Raw genomic sequence first — 22,188 nt, 5'->3', positions numbered from 1 at the left:
GTTTTGATTCTCTTTCTTCATTTATCTTTTCAACAAGTACTTACTGAATCTCAACTCATTATTTAACGCCATTGACTCTCTCCCTCCCTGACTAAATGATGAGCTTTCCTGGAGCAGTTTCCTGTATGCAGTCGGTATTCAATACCTATTTGCTGGACTGACTGCTACTGTACCAGTTTCCTATTGGCAAACAATGTCTTTTGAACCTTACCTGAGGTGGTGACTGCCGGCAGGTTAAAGATCTCAGTTCCTGGCTGAGCAGCTGCTGTATTTAAACAAACATTCAAGTTAACCGAGATGTGATAATCACATACATCGAAAGAGAGAAAGTCTCAAAAAAAAATCCTGCAATAAAACTAACCTTTTTATTTTCCATGATCTCAACTTTATTTTTCACCCATTAAGTGAAGATAAAGTGAAAGAAATAATTTTTTTTTTTTTTTTTTAAAGAAATCAGAAAGTAAGAAATCAGAACAGGAGTACAATATAGCCCAGGAAGGAAAGGAACTTTTGCAGTGCTGGAGAAACACACAGAGGGAAAAGCTGCCCTCAGAACAGGAACCCAGGCTTGCCGGGGAAGAGACGGTGACTCTTAAGAAGACCCTGCGAATATCCGAGTTTGAGATTAGATCCGGGGGAAAGACGCCCCGTGAACGGCATGAACACGACCGCGTGTGTCCCTGCTGCGGTTACCTGGAAATTATTTTTTTGATCCCAGGATGAGAGAAAGATTCTGCCTGTTGGTTCTGTTCATTCCTGCTAACTGTGCACTTTATCATTTGCTCAGTTTGAATGACAACAGCTGGGACAACCTGGGAGCTCCTTGTAAAGCACTGTGCCAGAAATAGAAGGAATTTGGGAACATAAACGGTGTTTTCATCACGTCTTCCAGCTCGATGCTGAGACTTTTAAAGACACAGAATGTAGGAAGTCAGTCGGTGGCTGTAAACGAGCGGTGTCCCAGGGAAGAATGTGCGGTTTTGGGCAAGACCCCAGAAGGGGGCCCGTCCGTGCAGATGGGGAGCACACGGGAGCCCGGGCGCTGACTCCTGGGGTCAGGGAGCACTGCCCGGGCGGGAGGAGGAAGCTCCAGGAAGACTGCACGGCAGGGACCACGCGGCCCAGGCTCCTCCCTTACAGGTCAGGGAGTGGCAGATGAACTGAACTTGAAATGGCACAGGGTGGAAGGGCCAGCCTGGTAGTTACCACAAAACCTGGGGAATAGGACTCACTCATTTCACAAATACTTACTGAGCGATTATTTGGCTGAGTAATAAAATCACCTTCATATTGATCAAAAATGGTCATATGAAGACAATTTCGTATTGTTCAACCAACGATAACACTAAGATACTGGACTTAAAATACACCCCTTCCTTCACCTGTGGAGCTCACAGGTCAGCGGGGTGCTTTCTGAGGCCATCAGGTCAGAATCACCTGGGGAGCTTAGTAAAGTGCCGGTTTCTGAGATTCCTGCAGCCCCGTAGGCACGTGTTTTAACAAGCCCTCCAGGTGACTGTGATGGGTAGTGAAGGTTGAGGGCCCCTGGTGTAAGACAGATGGGCGGACTTACGAGAGGACATGGTAATTACTCAGAAATGAGGGAAACGCAGACAGGCACTCAGGAGCTGTTGAGGCTGACGTGACAGTAGGAGGAAGTAGCATCGGGGTGAAGACCACGGACAGGACCCGGGGAGAGCGATTTGTGGAGCCTCGGGAGGGAACCGTGGAGGAGGAGGGGGAGGAACAGAGGTCTGTGTGTGGAGAGCTAGCGTGGGAAGTCATTTTAGACATTTAAGGAGCCAGTAAGACATTCAAGAAGCAATGAGGGCAGCAAAGATCTGTAAGTAGAGCTTAGCACAAAAAGCTGAACTCCAGATACAAGTTTGGGAGTTTTCAGCACACAGTGCAAACCGCTAGAGTGGATGAAATGACTCAGAATACAGTGCAAGGGGAGAAACTGGAAAACCAGCATCCAAGGGCCAGGCAAAGCAAGACCTAGCTTCTAAGGAGACACAAGAAATGGTCAAAGAAGTGGAGGAAAAAACAGGAGAAAGCAGTACCTGAAAGCCAAGAGAAGAAAGTATTTCTGGAAGAGGGAAGTAGGTCACTAATGTCAACAGCGACAGAGAGATCGGATAAAGTACGTTTTAAAGCATTAAGTTTTTTGCAGAGTAAAGGCACTGATGTCCTCGGTGGGAGCCCTGAGGTGAAGTGAAGCTGTCTTGGTTGGCCAGGGCTTGGATTTCTCAGTTCTACTTCCTGGTGAGAACCCAATGTGCCTGGGGTCCCACAAGCCCACTGGTTCCTTAGTACAACCCCTTAATTGTCCCTTTCCACAATCAGAAATCCCAAACTAAAGCAAATTTTGTTAGTACTTGCCTTACGACCTTAATAAAATTTATCTTCTGTTAAAGTTAGATACTTGTTTCATTACACATTTTCACAGAGTAGAGACCACCTGTCATTCTAAAAGCACCCAACAGAGCACCCCGCTCGATAAATGATTATCGAATGAATGAATGACTGAGCTGCTGCCTAAGGACAATGGAAAACATTAGAAGAGAGAAGAAAACTATAAAGTAGGCTTCTTCAATTCATACATGGCATTTTCCTACCAAGAAGAATTTCTTCCCGAAGAAGAAGAAAGAAAGAATATCTGTAAGCCTGAGGGCAACTCTGGTCAGCCTTCTGAAGTATTTCTTTTAGACGGTTTGTTGCCATTTAAAAAGTGAATCTAGTCATCAAGAGCTAGAGTAACTACGCAAACAACAAGTGACACTGCGCTCCTCTTTTTTCTCTGGGACGTTTGGCCTTTATTAATCACAAAGTGTCACAGATCCAAACACACCTCCACCTGGCAGTTGATAGCAGGTGGCCCAGAAATAAAACAGACCGTAGGAGGCCTGGATTCTACAGGGCGTCCCACACAGCTTCTGCATCACTGGACACACGTGAGGAAAGGACCACGAGTAAGCCTGGGTGATGGCACGAGCGCTGAAAACAGCGGGCACGTGCATATCCACCCTAAGGAAAGGCTTGGATGCCCCAGAGCTCTATCCCAGTGGACATTTACCAGCGGCCTGGGTGAGGATGCCGAGTGCAGAACTACTGGAAGCATGGACTCCGGAGCTGGAATTCCTGAGTCTGAACCACAGCCCAAGTCACTAGTTATGTAACTTGCAACAGTTACGAAACCCGAGTCTCAGCTTCCTCATCTACAAAGCGGAGGTGAGTCCAGCACGTGGTGTGTAGGGTTTGTTATGAAGATGACAGGAGTCTATAGACGCTCCCGCTTAGACCGGTGCCTGGAGCCCAGCAGTGCTGCACGTGGAGCTGCGGCGGCTGCCGCCCCTCATGCTGGCACCGTCCTAGCTGGCGGGTTTAGCAGATTCGCACGCCACCCACAAAGACACCGGCAGTGCAGAAAAGGAGCCAGCACAGAGGGCCTCGTCCCATGTTTGGCGCGGGGCACACAGAAGGACAGCAAGCGGAGGCTCAAGGGCAGCTCATCTCAGGAGGCCTGCTATCTGTACCGACATTAAGTGCATTGGAACTTAACAGCACAGAGGTTGTCAAAAAACCCTAATACGACCCCAGACCCCCTTAAAATGATGAATGTGGTGTGGGTCCTACCACAGTACTCAGAACCTACTGAAAGGCGAAGCCGAATAAAGCGTTCTTCGTGAAGAACACTTGGGACGGCAGGAATGCTGAGAACCAGGCCACCTGACGGACGCCCACTGAATCTGGGGTGCGTGTGAAGGAAAGGCTGGAAGGGCACGGCCTGTCTGCACACAGCTGAGACGGCCCGCACGGAGGAAACTCAGACCAGGGCAGAAAACACTGGAGGGCTCATCCCGCCCCACATGAGAAACAAACATCCTAGACCCGGCACTTGTTCCAAGAGAAAATGGAGGGCTGCGGAAAGAGGCAAGTGCCTGCTCCCTAACAGGAAATCCTCTCGTGCCCACAGACATTTGGGAAGGAGCTTCAGGATCCGCTGTGCTTGGACAGATGCCTATAAAAGCCTTCGAACTCAAGGATTACACGAGAGGCAACACTGGAGATACCATTATTAATGCATTATTTTATTGGGGGTTCATGAAAGAAATCCCACTTACCCATATCAGAGTCACCTCCACCAGAGGAGTTCAACTTACGAAAGATCTCCTGCTTCTTTGATTTAACCATGGGTGAGGTGTTTTCCAGCTTGGTGAAGAATGAAGGCAAGTAGCTTATACTCCCTGGTGATCGGGAATCATTCCTGTCACGGACAGTTACGTGTGTTACCATCGTGCACTCCTACCCCGCCCATGCTAGTACCAGTCCCAGAGTCCCTCCCCGTCTGTCTGTGCTGACAGCCTAAGGACAGTGTGTGACCAAAAGCCAGTGAGGACATCACATCTGAGGACCCAAAGATGACATCAGAAAATGAGGACTGGAATAGAGATAATCTAGAACCAAGATTCCTAACAAAGAGTGCATGGACATCAATGGGAACGCTCGTCACGATTCTGTCTGCCCAACAGCACAGGCACTGATGTATTCAGGGTTACTATGTAAGCTGGGAACTATTCTACTAGCAGAATTACTTTGAAGTACAATAAAGTTGTAACTACTAGCACACCTGCCTATAAAATGTGAGCAAGCACTCACACCTAAGCAACAATTAGACTTGAACAGAATAGCTACAATGTAGAAAAAAATTACCTATTTACTAGAATCTTTTCAAGCCTGCAACCAGATGAGCTGAGCTTCACGTAAAGACTTCCGTTCATATTTCATCGGCAGCTCCCTATACTAACACATTTAGAAAAACAAGTTTCCTCTACCAGTGCAGGACTACCCAGGACCTAACTAGTGCCAGAGACGGTAACAGAGAACATGTGGAGAGGTGCTGATAATTTAATCTGGTCCATCGCTCAAACATGAGAACACCTACTGTATCCAAGGAAGACAAAGAAAAATGACTAAGACGTGGTCTCTGTCCTCAGAAAACTCACAAGCTTAGGGGAAAACATGTAAACGTATAATTAAATTTAACATCATTCCCTTTCCAAAAATGGATTTCGTCCTCATTTCCTTGAAAGGCACCAACCTCTATTTGGTTGCCTATTAGTATATACAATAAGTAAATAACTATGACACATTGTTAAGAAATGCACCAACGGTTTGGAGTGAGACAGACCTTGGTCTAAAGCTGGATGCCCTCTCACTTTATTTGATCACCAGCAAATCAGAGCATCAGGGGAGGGTGTTCCACACCAAGAAAACAGCACGAGTTCCGATGAGGGAAGTCAGGGCACAGGGAGGGAAGCGTGAGGGCGGAGCGGCAAGCGGGGTGAGGAGCGTGCACCTGGCCACAGAGAAGTTCAGTGCCACGCTCGTGACCGAGTAAGTGCTGAGTCCACCTGAGCTCTAGACAGATCGCTGGTGGAAGTGGACCAGGCAGGGGCCAAGTCAAAGGCGTCTAAACCAAATGGGAATAAGAATCTAATAATTCCTAGGGTTGGGTTAGGGTCAGAAACTGCGAAGAGAACACACGGCAAGCAGCCCAGCCCAGGGGCTCACTGTGACCCCCGCTTCCACTCACAGCCCAGACGCCGGGTGCCCGGCAAGCACTCAAGTGGGGTTCGGCGACCACACAGACAGAAAGCTTTTAGAAATAAGATCTAGGACGACTTAACTTCAAGAAGAATAATGAACAGTTATGTTCTATGACCTATTTAAATATTACAATTTTTTCATTAAAATCCACTGGCATTAGGTCCCTAGGAAAACAGAAGCAAAACGATCCTCCTGACGCATGACCCGGAGGAGGGGACGCGCTGACTTCAGGAAAACGAAAGGCATGCAGCGCGCGCAGGCACCTCTGCTCCACGGGCTCGGCTCCGCGCTGGGCCAGGAGCAGCACGCTGTCCTGCTTCTCGTGCGCGACCGGACCCTGGGGTGGGGAGATGGGCTCGTAGGGCTCGCTAGAGACGTGACTCCTCTCTGGGGACTTTCCAGGCCTGATACTGGAACATACAAAACATTAGACAGTCTTCCCAGGGCTCACCTGCGGCTTACCCTGAACAGGAACTGGTTACCTCGTTACTTCAGTCATTTCAAGGACCAGAAGTTGGCAATATGTATCAGAAAAAAGTGGCCTCATATACTCACTCTGTACCTAGTTATTCTGAAAAAGTCTGTTACTGTTGCTTCGTCCAGGCACACGGCGTCGCATGACGGACGGTGCCGGGGACGGGCCGCAGCCCGAGCTCTGTGGGGAGGTCACTGCCCAGCACCGGACCCCTCCTGCCCCTGGCCAGCTACTCCGCTGAGCCCTCCAGGGTCTTGTTGCTGATTTCGAGCCAGGACCTACCAGGTTACTTCCCCATTAAGTTAAAAGACAAAGGATTTGAGCGCCACACTGACACCTGCAATTTAATGTTCTTCCTCTGGACACCATGTTGTAAGGATGGTGTGAGATAAACACTCTTTGGGCCCAAAAAAGTTTTTGGCTTAGTGACTGTACATATTAAAAGCCATCTGTGACCTTTAATATCTGCTTTTATTACTATTATAGATATGTATAATTATATACATGTATTATTTATCATTTCTTTCCCTGATCTCACCCCATCCAATTCTTAGAGGTGGCCATTTTTGACCATTTTTCTTTTAGTTCTTTGGTGGTCACCTCTAAATCATCTAAATAATCAATCTTATACCTTTTTTGATGTATCAGAACTTGAAACAGTATCTATCAGTTTCCTTCCATGAAAGATGAAGAGCTTGACTACCTTCTCTATGTCGTTGCCCATTTTATTTTAATCTGTAGTTTATCTACTTTAACTGTACACGTAGCATACTCAGCCATTTTTATGTGATTTACAGCATTTACATTCTGTTCTAAAACTCTAGAAAAACTCCTCTGTGTTTCGATCATAGATTGAAAGATCAGTTAATGGTGTTGTACAACACTATGGATTTTGTAAACATTTTAAACTGTAAAACCACGTAATCCGACTAAAACCAATGAAAGAAATGTAACGTTCCTCATTCAAATGTACAGGTGTGGTGATGCAGAAATTACAAGTGAAAAAGTCAAAAGGATTCTTATCAAAAATGCCATCAACTGCTCAAAATCTACATAGTACTTCGTATCAAGAATGTACCATGGGGCTTCCCTGGTGGTGCAGCGGTTGAGAGTCTGCCTGCCAATGCAGGGGACACGGGCTCGAGCCCTGGTCTGGGAAGATCCCACATGCCGCGGAGCAGCTGGGCCCGTGAGCCACAACTACTGAGCCTGCGCGTCTGGAGCCTGTGCCCCGCAACAAGAGAGGCCGCGACAGTGAAAGGCCCGCGCACCGCAATGAAGAGTGGCCCCCGCTTGCCGCAACTAGAGGAAGCCCTCGTACAGCAACGAAGACCCAACAGAGCCAAAAATAAATAAATAAATAAATAAAAATAAAAAATAAAAAAAGAATGTACCATGAATGACTCTGCTATACCTTTCTGTTCTTCTTTGATAACAAGTTCTCTTGTTTTTTTTGTTTTTTGTTAAAAGAGAATGGGTTTTCATCTTATCCTTAAGATCAACCAGCTTCTTGAAATGATTATGTCATCTGAGATTTGTTTCAAAACAACCCGGTCTGAGGGTAGGGCAAGTGGGGATAAAATGAAACAAACTGGTCCTGTGCTGACGATCTTAAAGGTGGGCAATGGACGCACGGTGGCATCTTACACTGTCCTCTCTACTTCTGTGTGTTCAAAAAGTCCCACAATAAAGTTGTTGTTTTTTCCCAAATGAGCACATTCAGCTTCTTAAATACGTTATTCTTCCTCCCTATGTTCTCTGCTAACTTGGGGGGTGTCGGAAGGCAGACTGGAGAACCACCTCTGCTGCAAACTGAATTGTGGCTTCCGCTGCTCTGGGTCATCTACCCCGCTGTGTGTCTTCCAGATCTTTGCAGAATCTTGGACCTGCTGCCACCCCAGTCTTGTCCTCAGCATTTTTATGAACTTCATGAAAGTTCATGCTGCTCTACATCAACTCACATGCCCCAACACTTAGTCTACTACCTTGAACGAACCGCCCTGCGTCCATTTTAAACTTCCAAATGCAGAGCACTGGGGGAGAAGACATGCTCTTTACCAAGTAGCCCTGCACATAAACGTGTTTCCTCTCGTGGTGCCTCTCTTGGCCTCACTTTCATTATTTAATGTCAGCTTCCTAAACATCTGAACATTCTTAGGATTCTGAAGAACCAGGCAAAGTGTCCCGACATTACCACCAAACCACACATTCTTCCTAACCGTCTTTGCAAACCCACAGAGTAGAGCAATCAACTTGTGAATACATAATAAAAAGGTATAGGACCAAACTGCCCAGTAGACATTCCAAGAATAATATACAGAGGAAAAACCTTCATTTACACTTTCCAGGGAATGAGGGTAAAATAACTTTAGGTATAAGAAATGAATCTCCTAACTTGGAGATACAAACTGCTTTACTGTTGGGAAATTTACATATGGCTTAAAATAAAGACCATACCTTCCCCTGGATTTGTCCACAAGATTTTCTGGAGAGACCCTTGAACCTGGTCTTTGATGGTGAAGAGACTGAGACTGGGATTCTGGGCTGTAACGGTTTGATGTTTTAGTCCTCACGGGTGTAGACACCAAAGCAGACGGTGAATTTTGGAATGTAGAAGTGGGAGGCTGCTGGGGAGGCTGTGAGGGAACTTGATTTCTAGCAAAATCTTGCGTGATAATTTGCTGTGCGTGAGAGAAGAAGGAATTAGTTAGAGCCATTGAGTACTTTCAAAAAAGCGTAGCGTAAAAAATCTAGACAACTTTATTGTGATTCTACGTGAAATGTGCCTCCTACATGATCTTTCTTTAAAAAAAACAAAACAAAACTAGTAAGAAGAGTGAGAAACTTACACAGATGTGATCAGCAAGTGTGATGAGTCGGTGGGTCCTGGGCACCTGCCCCACCACCTCGGCCTGTGAAGACGGGGGCGGCGGCGGCGGCGGCTGTGGGGAGGGCGACTCCGGCTGCGGCCGATAGTGGTGCAGCGGTCCTTCGTACTGCCTGCAGGCTTCGTCTAACGGGGACAGACAGATGTCTTACTCCAGGGAGGCCCACCTTTCACTCATGAGCAAAGATTAAACATAACGCAGAGAAACACATGGAAGGGAATTCATATCTTAATTTTGAAGAAAAAATATTTATTCACCGAGAGAAATCAGAAGACTAGCAAACAAAACTAATATCAACTATTATCATTAAAATATACACAAAAAAGTCATCAATAATGGCTTAAAAACCGTTTCCCATTAGAGCAGTTTTAAAAGTTTTACATGCTTCTAGACTCATACAAGATTACTCTCAAACAAAACGAGCTATTTCTTAACGTGCTCTGGACAGGCAAGGAGAAGGAAGCGTGGAAACACGCAAAGACCCACTTTCTGCCTGGCTCGCCTTCACGACCTCCGGCTGGTAGGCCTGCAGCCTCTCGGGGGGCGGCGCGGGGGAGCTGGCAGGGCTTATCACCTCAATGGCATCGCCAGGTGTTTCATACCGGTGAGAAGATACTTGAAGAAAAGAAAAGAATCTATTTTAAAACTAATCCTATGAAAAGTCTTGGAAGTCCAAGCTCTTCAAACCTATTTGCAAATTTTCGGTTTTTACTCTGAGAAATGTTCAATGGCACCTCAGGTCAATGGGAAAAAAAAAACAAACAAAAAAACGAGGTCAATGCATGGTGTCAAAGGTCAGTAGGCGCTTCCTCAGACTCCTAATCCTGGCAGGGTACGGAGTTTCCTGAAAGTCTGTAGGCTCTAAGACCTTTAGGTGAGGCAGAACAGAAACAGAGCTTGACGTTCTCCTGGGGGCTGGAAAAGAAAATCACGAGGAAACTCATCAGAAGGGATTAAACCCACGAGAGAGCAGATGTCAACAGTCCACTGTTGCCAGTCGTTTCCATTCTGTGGGGCAGTCAGCTCTTGTTTACCAGGACGACTTTAAAGCTGTAGGTTAAGTAACATCACATAATGATTTTCTCAAATCACTGAGTACTGCTGACAAAAATTACTCCCATTTTTTAGCACCACGTTACACTGTGAAGATGAACAGAAATGGTAGGGAGTGTCTTCAGGGAAGCAAAGTCACTCTGCTGGGTTAGCAGAAAGGGAGGATGCATACGCCAGGGAAGGGCCCTTCTACGATGCGGTTCCCAAGGAAACTGAGCGTCTATGCAGTGGGGGTCCAGGTCCTTTTCTCAGTCCTGCCGTGGCCTGAGAGCCGAGAACGGGGGCGCCGGGGGGCTGTGATCTCCTGCTCAGGAACCTTCTGACTCGCGAGTGCTGTGTGCACCTTTGAGTGCACTGAAGCACCTGAGGAAACGGTCAGAGGCCCAAAGGGTGTATGACCCTGGCCAGACCAGCAAGCGTGGCCAGGCGATGATGGGTCCTGGACGCAGGCAGAAGGTGGGAATGAACGCTGCTACTAGACCACCACCCACTCCTCCAACCTCATCTCAACAGCCCTCTCCTGCCCCCCACCAGGCCACGGAAGCTGCAGTAACCTGGGTCTAGTACACTCAGGACAGAAACCTGGTAACTGGGGTGGAAATTGTCTTTGGAGAACTAAAATAAGTCACTGTATTCAAAGTAATTGATACTGCTTTGCAGTGGGTATTCATCACTGTTCATGTGCCAGCTCCCTCCTAATCTGCTCCCCACACCCAACGCACAGTCACGGGAGGCCTGGCACCACTCTGGGAGCACATTGCTCTTGACGCCTGAAGCGGGGGCGTGGGGGCTCTGGAGAGGAGACACCGGAGGGCGCGCTGGTACCTGTGAAGAGCCTGTGGGCTCACGCAAGGAACTGACTCAGTGGCGAAAAGATAAACACTCACAAAAGCAGCCAGACTCTCTGCTCTCAGACGTTCTGCGACGCAAACTGAAAAGAAGTGTTGTCGGGTGATGAGCGAGCATTCGATAGGCCCCAGGTCGGGTCACCAGATGCGTGCGGGTGACTTCCCTCCAAAAGGCCTAGTCACAGAACTAGGGACCTTCCAAATTTTCTGCATGGATAATACCTATTGGGCTGATCTTCACAGTCCAGGCTAAAGGATGCCTTTCATTTACACAACAGGCTACCAAGCTGCCCCCCACTTGTCTCCAAGAACCTCAGCAATGAGGTATTTACCCAAATAGGTTACGACTAGGCATGGAACTAACTAAACTAAACAGAGCAATGCATCGCATGCTGGTGCACAGCGACCACAGGTCACTGTCTCCGACTCTACTCAGTTCATTACTGGAAATGAGAGGTTACTACGTATGGTTAAATTACTTCAGTGTTAATGGATACTCGTTTAAATACTGGCCTGTTCCTTCAGGAATTCTATATAGAATTTAGGCTATAGTTAAAAATAAATTTAAAGTAACTCTTCTAGCATTTTACTGTAGATTTGTGAATTCTTACACCTAACAGGGTAGATATCAAAGTGACTAACCAGACTTGGTCAAAATCCAACTTGCAAGAAATGCCAATTACCAATAATAATAATTACCAACAAGGTGGTCTCGCTTTTTAAAAAACCTGTATCCTAGAAAAAGAATACTAGAGGCTTTGGGGTATCGGCCTAAATACTGAACCACATCCTAGGAAACGTTTCTTGAGGAATGAGGCCTCGGTAGCGCCGCGCTTGATGACACATCCATCACCTTCCAGAACCTGAAGATGTTAGCGAGCTCCGCCTCTATCTCCCTTCCAACCTTATCTCCACAAAGGGCATGGCTTCTCATGGAAAACACCTTGACAGGTATACTTAAGACACTCTGATATTTAAAGAGTCATAACAGCAGAAGAGACACTTTGCACCCGTAACCCACAAAACCTTTCCATTACATTTACTACCAAGATTAGAATTTCTTTACACCGTATGGTTCTGCTTTCCCTAAAGAATCAAGTAATTCCGTACTCGGTACCACAGTGCGAGGTCGGGTTGAGATACATACAGCTACCGGAAGAGTCTGAACTCTGGGAGCCACGTTCCCTTGCATCCTTGTCCGAGGCAATTTGCCGGGTGATGATCACGTCTATGAAGTTAGCTGCGGTAATGGTAGTCTTCCCTCGGGTCCTTAGCTCTTCCTCATATCTGGATTTTGGAGGAGGCCCTTTCTCTTTCCCAGCCTCAGAGTAAACTACTGCAGAATGAGGCTGGGGCTTGCCACTCGGCAGGGCTGAAGAAGTGTACAGACACTGACCGGGTCTCTTCTCCGCCTCCAGGCTTTTCTGCTCTAGCTGCTGTTCACTAACTGCTGCTGACCTGCTCCTCAAATTTTCTTCTAACCTGGCAGCTTCATGCTTACTCTCTTTTGTTTTGGACACGTCCATCTGGGGAGCAGACGCTGCGGCGTCCACGAGAGCAGCCAGGGCGTCCGCAGCAGTATTGTAACGGGAGGCCGGCAGGCCCTGGCTGATGGAAGGGCCCCCAGCAGGCAGCGGCCTGAAAATAAAACCAAACCAGAGGTCTGTGAAGGGGAGACGCTCCCGGGGGGAAGGGGGTGGGGGAGGAAGGGAGGGAGGGGTGTGTGTGTGTGTGTGTGTGTGTGTGTGTGTGTGTGTGTGTGTGTGTGTGTGTGTGTGTGTGTGTGTGTGTGTGTGTGTGGTGGGGCGGGGGGCACGACGGACGGACTGCAACAAACACAGCGTGCAGCAGAAGGAAACATCACTCTCCTTAAACTATGGCAGTCACAGATTTAAAGGCGTGTGTGCAGAAGACGGGGGTTTTTGGTCCAAATGTACACAGAGACCTACATGATCCGTAGCTGTGCGCTCGGGTCCAAAGGTGTGATCACACTGGTTCCGTTGGCCCCCTGGAAAACGCTGGGTCTCTGCTGCAGCAGGGTCTCCTGGGCTCTGACTGAAGGAGACGGAGAGCGAGCGTAGCCGTGGCTGCTGGGCCGGCCGGGCTGTTCCGAGCCTGCAGGGCAGAGGCACAAAGAAACAAGCCTCCATAAGGAAGAGGCTGGACGGCAGCACTGGGGCATCGTTGCCTTCCTCATATTCCTAAATAGGAGAAAGGACAACAAGGGAAGAAACTTGCTACCCTGCTTTCTGGCCTTTCTAGAAATAAATTCTATAAGGGTTTTCCAATAAACATGCAATAAAACCACACTAGTAACTTGAAACAAAATCATCAGCTACCATTTACTGTCATTTCCATCTTGGTGACAAGTTTCTATCTTGAATCCAAAGAGAAATAAAAATAACACCAATAATGAAGCACTAATACAAATCAGATAAGTTCGTTTCTCAGATTTTTCCTCAAACTCTGGCATGTTTCTCATTTCCAAAATCAAGTTTGCAACAACTATCTAAGTATCATAATGCAAATAATGCACATCTGCTGCAGCAGGGCCTGAGACTGCCCACCCACCCACAGCTCTGTGGCTCCCTCCGCTTGGCCGAGGCTCTTCCACAGCAAAGCTCCTTCACTCACAGGGTCTCAGGTTCCCCCTCATCACCCTCTCCCCCACCTCCTGGGGTTCTCGGCCTCACCCTGACTTTCCCACTTGAGCCAGCAGCTCTAGCAAACACCCCTGTCTTCACTTCGGAGCAGGCGCCTAGCACAGCCTTCTGAGCAATTTTCTCCCTTCTGACCTCACACTGGTACTGAGTGCCCTACAGGGCACATTCCTAGAAGTGGGGTTACTATTTCCGTTCTTACATCTCTGAAGAAGCTATCCCTATCTACACTGCCACTGACAATGTGTAAGAATCAGTGTTTCTTCACACACCTCAACACAGGATATTTATCAACCTTTCAAATGTCTGATGGAGAAAAATGGTATTTTATTGACTTAAATATGCATGTTATTCATCAGTGGGATCACAAGCATTTTTAAGATACAGTTCCTAAAAAAATTATGTATAAGTTCTACTTGGCTTTCGTTAATTAAATCAATTCCCGTGGTTTCTATACAATCAACATATAATCAATATTATGGTGCTACCTCATGATTCATTAAAGCATCTCCTATGGTCAGACACTTAGTGATTCTTTAAATTATATACAGACAACAAGTTACATCTAAACGTACTTAGGCTTTGCAACCATTGACTCGTTTGAGGTAAATCCCCAGGAATGGTAAGAGGAAGTCAGAGGTGACTGCTGGCCTCGGCCCCCTCCTCAATCCAGGGGGTCTGTCGGCTGTGGCCACGGGAATGTGACACCCTCTGGTTCTGCACCAACCTCTCAGGCGGGTCTCTGTCCCCCTCTGCCCCCACCCACCTCTAGCAGCCCTCCCAGAAACATCTCGGGACAGACCTGCTCCTCCGTGCACACCTGCCCCCCTGATATCTTGTTCAAGCCAGACTCTCCACTCTCAGTCACCATATCCGTGCTCTGTCTGTTCTCCTAAGTACTGATCTGAGTATCTGACAACATGGACATGATCAATGGTTTGATTTCACAGAATATAAAAAGACAACTACGCCATGGATAAGAACACACCTTCCAAAGACACGTCAGATTAGCTACGGCCAAAACAATCACTATCACTTTGCTTTCACTAATCCTGCTCTATCTGAAGTGCAGACCAATCTTGTTTCTCACCTCTTCCTCACCCCCCATATCCAGTGATTGTGAAGTCCTTTTGATTGACCTTAACAATATTCATCCAAGCACCTCCCTTCTGGCCATTCCCAGTGTCAACCTATCTCAGGAGATACAGGGACGACACACATGGTCTCACTGTCCTCGTGGCACCAGCCCACACCCGCCTCCCAGGTTCTAACCCATCTCAAGCTGCTCCCGTGCAAATGCCCCTCTGATCACGTCACCTGCCTCCTGCACTGGACCGTAATTCAAACCGTCACACAACCTTCTAACCATGCTGTCCATTCTTCCTTTACCGCCAGCTCAACAACACACCCGTCTTCACTTGTCTCCCGTGAGCCTTCGCCTGGGCTACTTTCGGCTTCAATGAGCCCTGTGTCCACTCTTTGCAGACCCAACTGCTGGGGCCAAATGCACACGGCACCGTCATCGTGGAAACTCCACTTCCCCTGCACCACTCCAGCCCACACAGCACCTCCACTTAAGTGCCTTCACCGCCTTCTGCCTGATAACTCTTGGTCGCGAGATCGCGCCGGCGCCCCCTGCTGCACGAGCACGAGGCCCGAGGCCCCCCGCCCACCTGGCCGCAGGTAGAGGTCCGAGGAGGCTGCGGCGAGGCGCTCCCGCTCCTTCTCCCGCTCCCGCTCTCTTTCAGCGTTTGCCGCAGCAGCGAGGTGTGTCGAGTGTCCTGGAAAACACACAAACCTGCAACTTGAGGACACAACGTCAACGTACAGGTGCGTCAGACAAGTTTTACATTCTCAAGTGACTGAAAGATTTTCAGAAAGTTCCAAAGCTGAGCTGTAGGAAGTGTGTTTTATTAAGAGTCTCAGGTGACTTCGGAGCATAACACAAGCTCCCAAGATCTCTCCCGAGTATCTAGGGACAGACGGCGCAGAGGAACGATAACTAATATTAAATGGAAAACTGCAGACCAAATGTGGGAAAAGGACCCCAAACACCTCCAAGGGCTCTGCTGCCAGCACATGAGCACGTCGCTCACACCAGCAAGGGGTGAGCGCAGACCCACCTGGAGACATGGACGCAGAGTTGTACGGCCGGGGAGGGAAGGTGACCTGTGTTCCAGGAATGTAAGTGATTCTGTCCATGGGGGGAGTGCTTGTTCCCCCTGGATGAGGCACTAAAATTGCTGGGGGCATATTGGTCAGGTCAATGATTCCTGTTCAAAAGAAATACAACAAAATTATGTTTTATTTGTTATTCTAAAGATACAGAACTATACCTGGCTTTTTAATTTTGTTTATCTCTAAAACCCAATGATAATTTGCATACAGTAAGACCATCTCCATCTAGAGAAGGATATGAAGTACTGCAGCCCACACCAGCACCCAAAGACGTGGACAGAGGAAAGAGGGAGGGAGACTGGTGAGACCATGGCTTCAAACCCCGGGCACACTGGTCTGGTTTCAATATCTCAGTACTGCCAAAACAGCCCACCTCGATGGATCACTTTGTTTGCCTTCCTGGGCTAATGGCTATGGAGAGAAGGAGCGGCCTGCTTTCCTTCCTTTCCATCACCCACCCACCAGGCATCTATCAGAGTGCCTAGGAAAGTCTGGGCGCGCACGCTCGAGTCTGCAAAGGCACACACCCCTGGTGGCTGGGTATGGAAGACCCAGCTGCTGCTCCCGGGGCGACAGCCCTCTGGCCACGTCCGGGCGCAGGCCCACTTGCATCTGCTGTGAGGTGATGTAGTCGTTGAGGATCGTCTGCCGCGTGTTCTCCATCGCATAGAGCTGGTACTGACTGGGGTAACCTGGAGTTGGTGACAGCTGTCTCTGGAACAGGTAAGCAGCAGCTGCTGAGGGAGAGAAGAGAGACAGGCATTTAGTTTAGTCTGGGTAGAACTCATTTGCCAAACATCACCCACAGAAAAAATAAGGAAAAAAACCATCTGTTGAGCTATGTGCACAATCAACTTCTAGCTGTCATGGGGCCGGGGGTCAGGGGAATACAGGATTTTGGTGGATTCCTTTTAGACCTTGACATATCAGCAACGTGAATATAAATATTCTAATGTCAGACGTAGTGGAAAGGGGGAAGACAGACTAGACAAAACAAGAGTATTAACCTTTTTACCACTAGAACAGTAGCTAAAAAAAATTCTCCAGTAGTTTCATTTTCAGTATTTGACGTGGAACTTTATTAGATTTTTCACCTGAAGTCTCCAAAAGCTGTGTTTGAAAATAAAATTATTTTTTATAGTACCGATCATCTAATACAATTAAATGGAAATATGCATGAAAACACTTCGTAACAGATAGTAACTTTACTTTTCTGGGGCTAAGAATGATTAGTCTACAAGCATTTAATTAGCGTGTCTGTTTAAAGCAGAGATTAGCCAGCAAAGGGCCAGGTGGTCAGCATTTGAGGCTCTGTAGACCATTCCGTCGTACCAACTCAACTCTGCCATTACAGTGTGAGAGCAGCCAGACAAAATATAGACAGACAGGTGTGGCTGTGTCCTAATAAAACTTTATTTGCACCAGCAGGCAGCAGCAGGCTCTGGCCCGAGGCTGTAGTTGTTCTAACCCTAGGTTAGAGCGTGACACAGACGCTAGGAAGCTGGAGGTGTGGTAATGAGCAGACTACACACAAGGACCTTAGTGCTGTACGTCAATTCTATCCCAATAAAACTGGAAGAAATAAAAGAAGGTAATGCCTCTATCCTCAAAACACTGATCATCCAGCTCAAGCTAAAAAATGGCAAGCAAATGAAACTGCTATGAAATAAAGGACTATGATAAACACTAAATGAAAGTATAAACATTTGCTTCTGTCTGAGAGCTTGAAGGAACTATCATATATATATATATATGTATGTATGTTCTCCCTAGAAAAACAAACGACAAGCTTTCGGGAATGTCTGCGTCCCCTTCCTCTAAAACTGCCAGCTGAATGTGTCAGCTGACTGTGTGAGTGGGAACTTCTGCCTCGGTTCTGGAGACAGGCCCTGAAGAACTCGGTGTGGGCTCCTCTGAAAGTGAACGTCCTCAAGCGACAACGTGATGGTACGGACGTCACGACAGCCCAGCGGAGACTCTGCACCAACCTGCTGACGGGACTCCGTTCCCTGTGCAGAGCCCACTGCCGGGTGCCCCCAGCGTCACTGTGCCCAGCGCAGGCTGCTCTCTAGGAAACCTACACGCTTCTACACTGCCCAAAGCCATGTTTACTCACAGTCGGTGGTGTCTGTTCAAAAGTTCCTTCCAGCTGTACTTGCTACTGTAATTGTGTAACTTAATGAAAAAATCTGTAAATCTATGAGAGAAGAACGAAAAAAGTGGTTTCTCCAGAAACTAAGCTGACTGCTTTGGAAAGACTCAACATAGAAGCTGAATTAGGTATGGACTAGATAATTTTAAAAGACTGGGAAAAAATCTAGAAGGATTCTGTATTTAGATTGCTTTGAAGTGTCTTTAAATTCTAACTTCACTTAAAAAACCAAACCTGGAGGTGTATCATTTATACAAGAAAGACAGTGGTGAGGTTTAATCAGTGGCCCCTGACCTGAGATCAGAACACTGGTGAATGAATGCATGTCTCTGTTGTAAATTGAAACATATAACGTATGCATGTGTCATTTAAAAACAGTTCTTCACATTAACCCACTTTTCCAGTCAGCTTAACCAAATGCCATCAGACAAGAGAGCTTTCCACATACCTAGTATTTTTAGTTCTTTAAGGGGTGCTGGTAATATTTTGTGTCTTGATCTGAGAGCTGGTTACATGGGGTGTATAGTCTGTGAAAATTCACTGAACTATATACACTAATGACACATGCAACTGTCTGCGGACTGTACTTTAATAAACAGAAAGTCTAGAAAGGCACACAGGTATGTTATTTCTTTGCTTTCAGTTATTACTACACACGGTGCTTACCAGGATCCAGAGCCCGGTGAAACGGCATGGCTGGGTCCAGATGTGTGGGCAGGTGGCTCCGGTAAACCTCCCCTGGGGCACCGCCCCTGTGATGCGGCTCAAAAGGGCTGTGGCTCACTGCAGGGTCTACCCCAGGCACTGGAGACTTCGCTGTGATGCTTTCCCTCTGGGTAGGGGTCAGTGTCGATTTCCTTTCATGATTGGTAGGCTTGCTAGAAGAAATCGTAACTGCAAGAAAAAAAAAAAAGGGGCCAACACCACAAATTCTTAAGCAAACTTGTTAATATTTATTTCTCAACCACTCAAATACAGACCATATTCGTATAGTATTTTGACCTTCTCTTCCCACTAAACACATAACAGTAATCTCGCAGAATATGCAAATGTGACGAACTGGCAGGCTCCTCTGTGATTTGGAGACTGCCCCCTTTTGGATCACAGCCCAGTTTACCACCTAATGTTAAGACTGAAAATGACGTTCGACACTCCTCTTTAAACCCCACTACACACTGTTTTGTTGTCTCCGCGACCTGATGTTCTAATTTCTCTTGATCCTGCATGTACCAAACCTCAGCTTACTCTCCGCCTGCGTTACCAGCCCCCTGCTAGGCTACACTGTGTTTCCTCGCTCTGTACGTCCACAAAGACTTTCTTACCAGCGTCAGTCTCCTCCCTGCCCCAGCTGCTTCCTCTCTACATGACGGTATCCAGAGAGGCTTGATCGTCCCATCAGTGCTACCAGCCATCACCCTCGATCGTTTTAATGATTGTGGTAAAACACACGGAACATAAAATTTACAATTTTAGCCATTACAAAGGGTACACTTCAGTGACAGTAATACACACACAATGTTGTGCAACCGTCAGCACCACCTAATCCTTCAGATTTTGATAATATCAACTTTGCTATGATCACACAAACCTGCCTGTCAAAACCAAGAAATCAAGCTGGTTTAGTACATCCCCTCACACCCCAACTTGCTCTAACTTGCAGAGCCTTTCCCTCTGCAGGGCACTTCTCCTCTTTCGTAACTAGAGCCAACAAGGTTTGGGTTCACTCCGTGCCCCTGAACAGGCACTTTCCTCTCCTCCTCCCTCCGTGCCGCCCCTCCCACCGCCCACATCCTTCACGCCCACAGCCTCGCAGAGTCCAGCCCGGGACCCTGCACAGAAGCCCAGCGATAAATGAGTACTGCAGTACAATCAAAAATGCTAAGTGGAAGCATTTTTAAGGGCCTTGGATTGCTTCAGGGACCACCTGGTAAAAACCATGCCTCTCAGCTCACTGATCTACCTGCCAGCAGCATAAACCCCAAGGAGGTGTGGGGTCGTGGCGCTAACAGCAGTACCAACTGTAACAATAGTGCACAGTAACTGAGTCCTTCCTACACAAGAGGCACTATTCTTTCCAAGCCCTTTAAACCTATCACCTCATTTTATCTTCAGAACAATCCAATGAGGTAACAAGCCTTAGTATCACACCACCAATTCACAGACAAGGAAACTAAGGCACAGAAAACCTGAGGAACGGGCCCAAGTTAGTGCAGCAAGGAGAGCCCTGATTCAGCCCGAAGCGGTCTGGCTGCGCGGCTTCAATGTCCAGCCACCACGCCAGACGGCGCCCAGGAGCCAGCAGGCCAGGCTGACTCCCAGAAAACCTCACGGGTTAGCTGAAAGTCCAGTCTAAGCATTACTTGCTCGAGCATTTCTGGACTCCACCATACTCTGCATTTAGTTAAAACATTAGGCATTTTACCTACGATTATGCCTATTTTAATCTGGCAGCCAGCCTTCCAGAGCCCTAGCATCAAGCACAACCGACAGCGCTTTCGACCACCTGGAGCCAACACTGGGATGTGTGCTGCTGGCGGAGGTGGACAGCACAACACAAACGATCAGACGAGGACACGAGGGAACACACCATCGGGAGCTCTGCTCATCATGGGCGAGCCTCTGGATGCAGTGCTGGCGTAACTCCCCGGCGTCCGCCGTGCGCTGGCGTCCTCGTAAATCCCCGGGCTCAGCTGTGCTTTGGGAGCTTCGTGGAGCGTCGACCTGAGAACCGAGGGGCCAGAGCTTACCACCGACGTGTGCCGGGAACGCACGGGCTCGCCCGCTTTCGCGTCCTCGTGTTTTCCCCGTTCGACCGCTTTTATGCTCTCTGGCCTAACTTCCAGTGGAGGCAGCCCACGGGGCAGTCTGCTAGGCCCCGCGACCAAGGACTTGACGTTGTGCTTGATGGCGGATTGGCCTGAGCTGCTGTCAGACTTGACGGGTGTGCCCTACAGGAAAAGAGACAGGCGTCACAGGCAGCCCCAGCTCAGCCGCTTCTCCACCGCAGGCCACGTCGGGCTCGCGGCAACGACGGCTGCTGTCTGTGTGGGTCTCCATCCCAGGCCCACTGAGCTTGAGCTGCACACTCTCCCAACACCAGAACAACTAAGGGTAAAGCACACACAAACCTTCATGTTTCCTTCCAAGAGACCTGATGCTTATAACGCTTATAAGAACTACCGATAATCATTAAGTCACACTGCAGTCTGAAGCAGAATGGCTACCTGGGAGATGGAGCCCTCGACCGTGGGCCTCGTGCTCTGCACCGCTTCTGGGGTTTTCTGGCTTTCCTGGGTTAAAACATCTTGCCGTGGGATCTCATGGATGGAGCGCCCCATCTCTTTGATGGTGGTGATGCCATCGTAAGGTTTTCCTTTGGTAATGGCACCTTCAAACGCTCGTATGGGCGGACTCTCCCTTTTAATCTGTTTGGGGTACTTAAGGCCATCTTCAAAACTTTCAGTTGTCGCTCTTGGTGTGCCTTCAAAAAAGGATTCAAGAAACATGCTTATTAAATTAATGCCACTGAATTATACACTTAAAAACTGTTAAAATGGTAAATTTTGTTGCACAGAATTTACCGCAATATAAAAAAATGAATGCCTTGCCATCTTGCAGTTTCTAATCAATTTTCGGTTTACAAAAGATCCTTAAATAAATACTCATCGGCCATTCTTTTTTTTGGGGGGGGGCGGTGTTGTTCAAGATTTAATACATCACTCATCACAATCACAGAATTGTTCTTACATAACGAAGGTGTCTCTATATTCAAAGATTAGGCAACTATCATCTTCCAACAGACTATGTAACTCAGAGAAGAAGAGTTATAATAAGGATTTAAATATCTAATATTTCAAAAGGGAAGATATCTTGAAAAACAGATATCTTTTTCAGATATCACACACTGCACATTAATTTCAAACTACTTTGCCAGTGAGGCAGTAATGAATAAAAGCAAATGAGCAAAATGTTTACCCTGCATTATGGAACCAGACAGCACAGTCCTTTCTTTGAGGTCAGAGTGAGGGCTCCCCCTGGGTAATGCTCGGCAGATCAGCCCTTTCAAAACAAGGAGGCAATTCTGGAGTTAGACACAACACGGATGTCAGTTCACGCGCACTGTTCTTAGAGGGTGTACTGTTGATAAAAGCTCCATGGAGAAAGGGGTACCATTTTAGATTTGCAAACTATTCAGAAGAATATCATGGAAAGAATAACAAAAGTTGGAAGTACCCAACATGACATCACCCGTTTCTTTTTAAACATTTTCCCAAATAGAAAATGGCCACAGAAGACATCTATTATAGGTCAAAAAGTAAAGAAC

General features: G+C 47.5%; 2 protein-coding genes across 23 annotated transcripts in view; one reads left to right on the top strand and one right to left on the bottom strand.

The window, feature by feature from the left end:
* Positions 1-2,793, top strand: part of TTC19 (tetratricopeptide repeat domain 19) — a 33,827-nt gene extending 31,034 nt beyond the window's left edge. Inside the window, exon 11 of the transcript XR_014238795.1 lies at positions 2,450-2,793. The gene's annotated coding sequence lies outside the window, so the exon portion shown is untranslated. The remainder of the gene's footprint in view (positions 1-2,449) is intronic.
* The window catches only part of NCOR1 (nuclear receptor corepressor 1), a gene marked incomplete at its 3' end in the record, with an annotated part of 145,681 nt that overhangs the window by 4,209 nt on the left and 119,284 nt on the right, over positions 1-22,188 (bottom strand). For 13 of the 22 annotated variants that reach the window (XM_082374037.1, XM_082374041.1, XM_082374043.1 and 10 more), the window contains 15 exons: positions 21,840-21,923; positions 21,089-21,345; positions 20,452-20,812; positions 18,531-18,758; positions 16,240-16,449; positions 15,658-15,807; positions 15,208-15,315; positions 12,824-12,989; positions 12,022-12,512; positions 9,460-9,588; positions 8,935-9,098; positions 8,543-8,766; positions 5,874-6,020; positions 4,125-4,267; positions 212-265 (listed from right to left, as the gene is read on the bottom strand). In XM_082374037.1, coding sequence (XP_082230163.1) covers positions 212-265; positions 4,125-4,267; positions 5,874-6,020; positions 8,543-8,766; positions 8,935-9,098; positions 9,460-9,588; positions 12,022-12,512; positions 12,824-12,989; positions 15,208-15,315; positions 15,658-15,807; positions 16,240-16,449; positions 18,531-18,758; positions 20,452-20,812; positions 21,089-21,345; positions 21,840-21,923 — 2,916 coding nt within the window. The remainder of the gene's footprint in view (positions 1-211; positions 266-4,124; positions 4,268-5,873; positions 6,021-8,542; positions 8,767-8,934; positions 9,099-9,459; positions 9,589-12,021; positions 12,513-12,823; positions 12,990-15,207; positions 15,316-15,657; positions 15,808-16,239; positions 16,450-18,530; positions 18,759-20,451; positions 20,813-21,088; positions 21,346-21,839; positions 21,924-22,188) is intronic. The other 9 variants (XM_082374033.1, XM_082374031.1, XM_082374023.1 and 6 more) reach the window with 7 other exon arrangements.

Source organism: Balaenoptera borealis, assembly GCF_965194805.1.
Source record: "Balaenoptera borealis genome assembly, chromosome: 20".
In the NCBI taxonomy this organism is placed as follows: Eukaryota; Metazoa; Chordata; class Mammalia; order Artiodactyla; family Balaenopteridae; genus Balaenoptera; species Balaenoptera borealis.
Note: the sequence above shows the minus strand (reverse complement) of the source record. Positions and strands in the feature narration are given on the sequence as shown.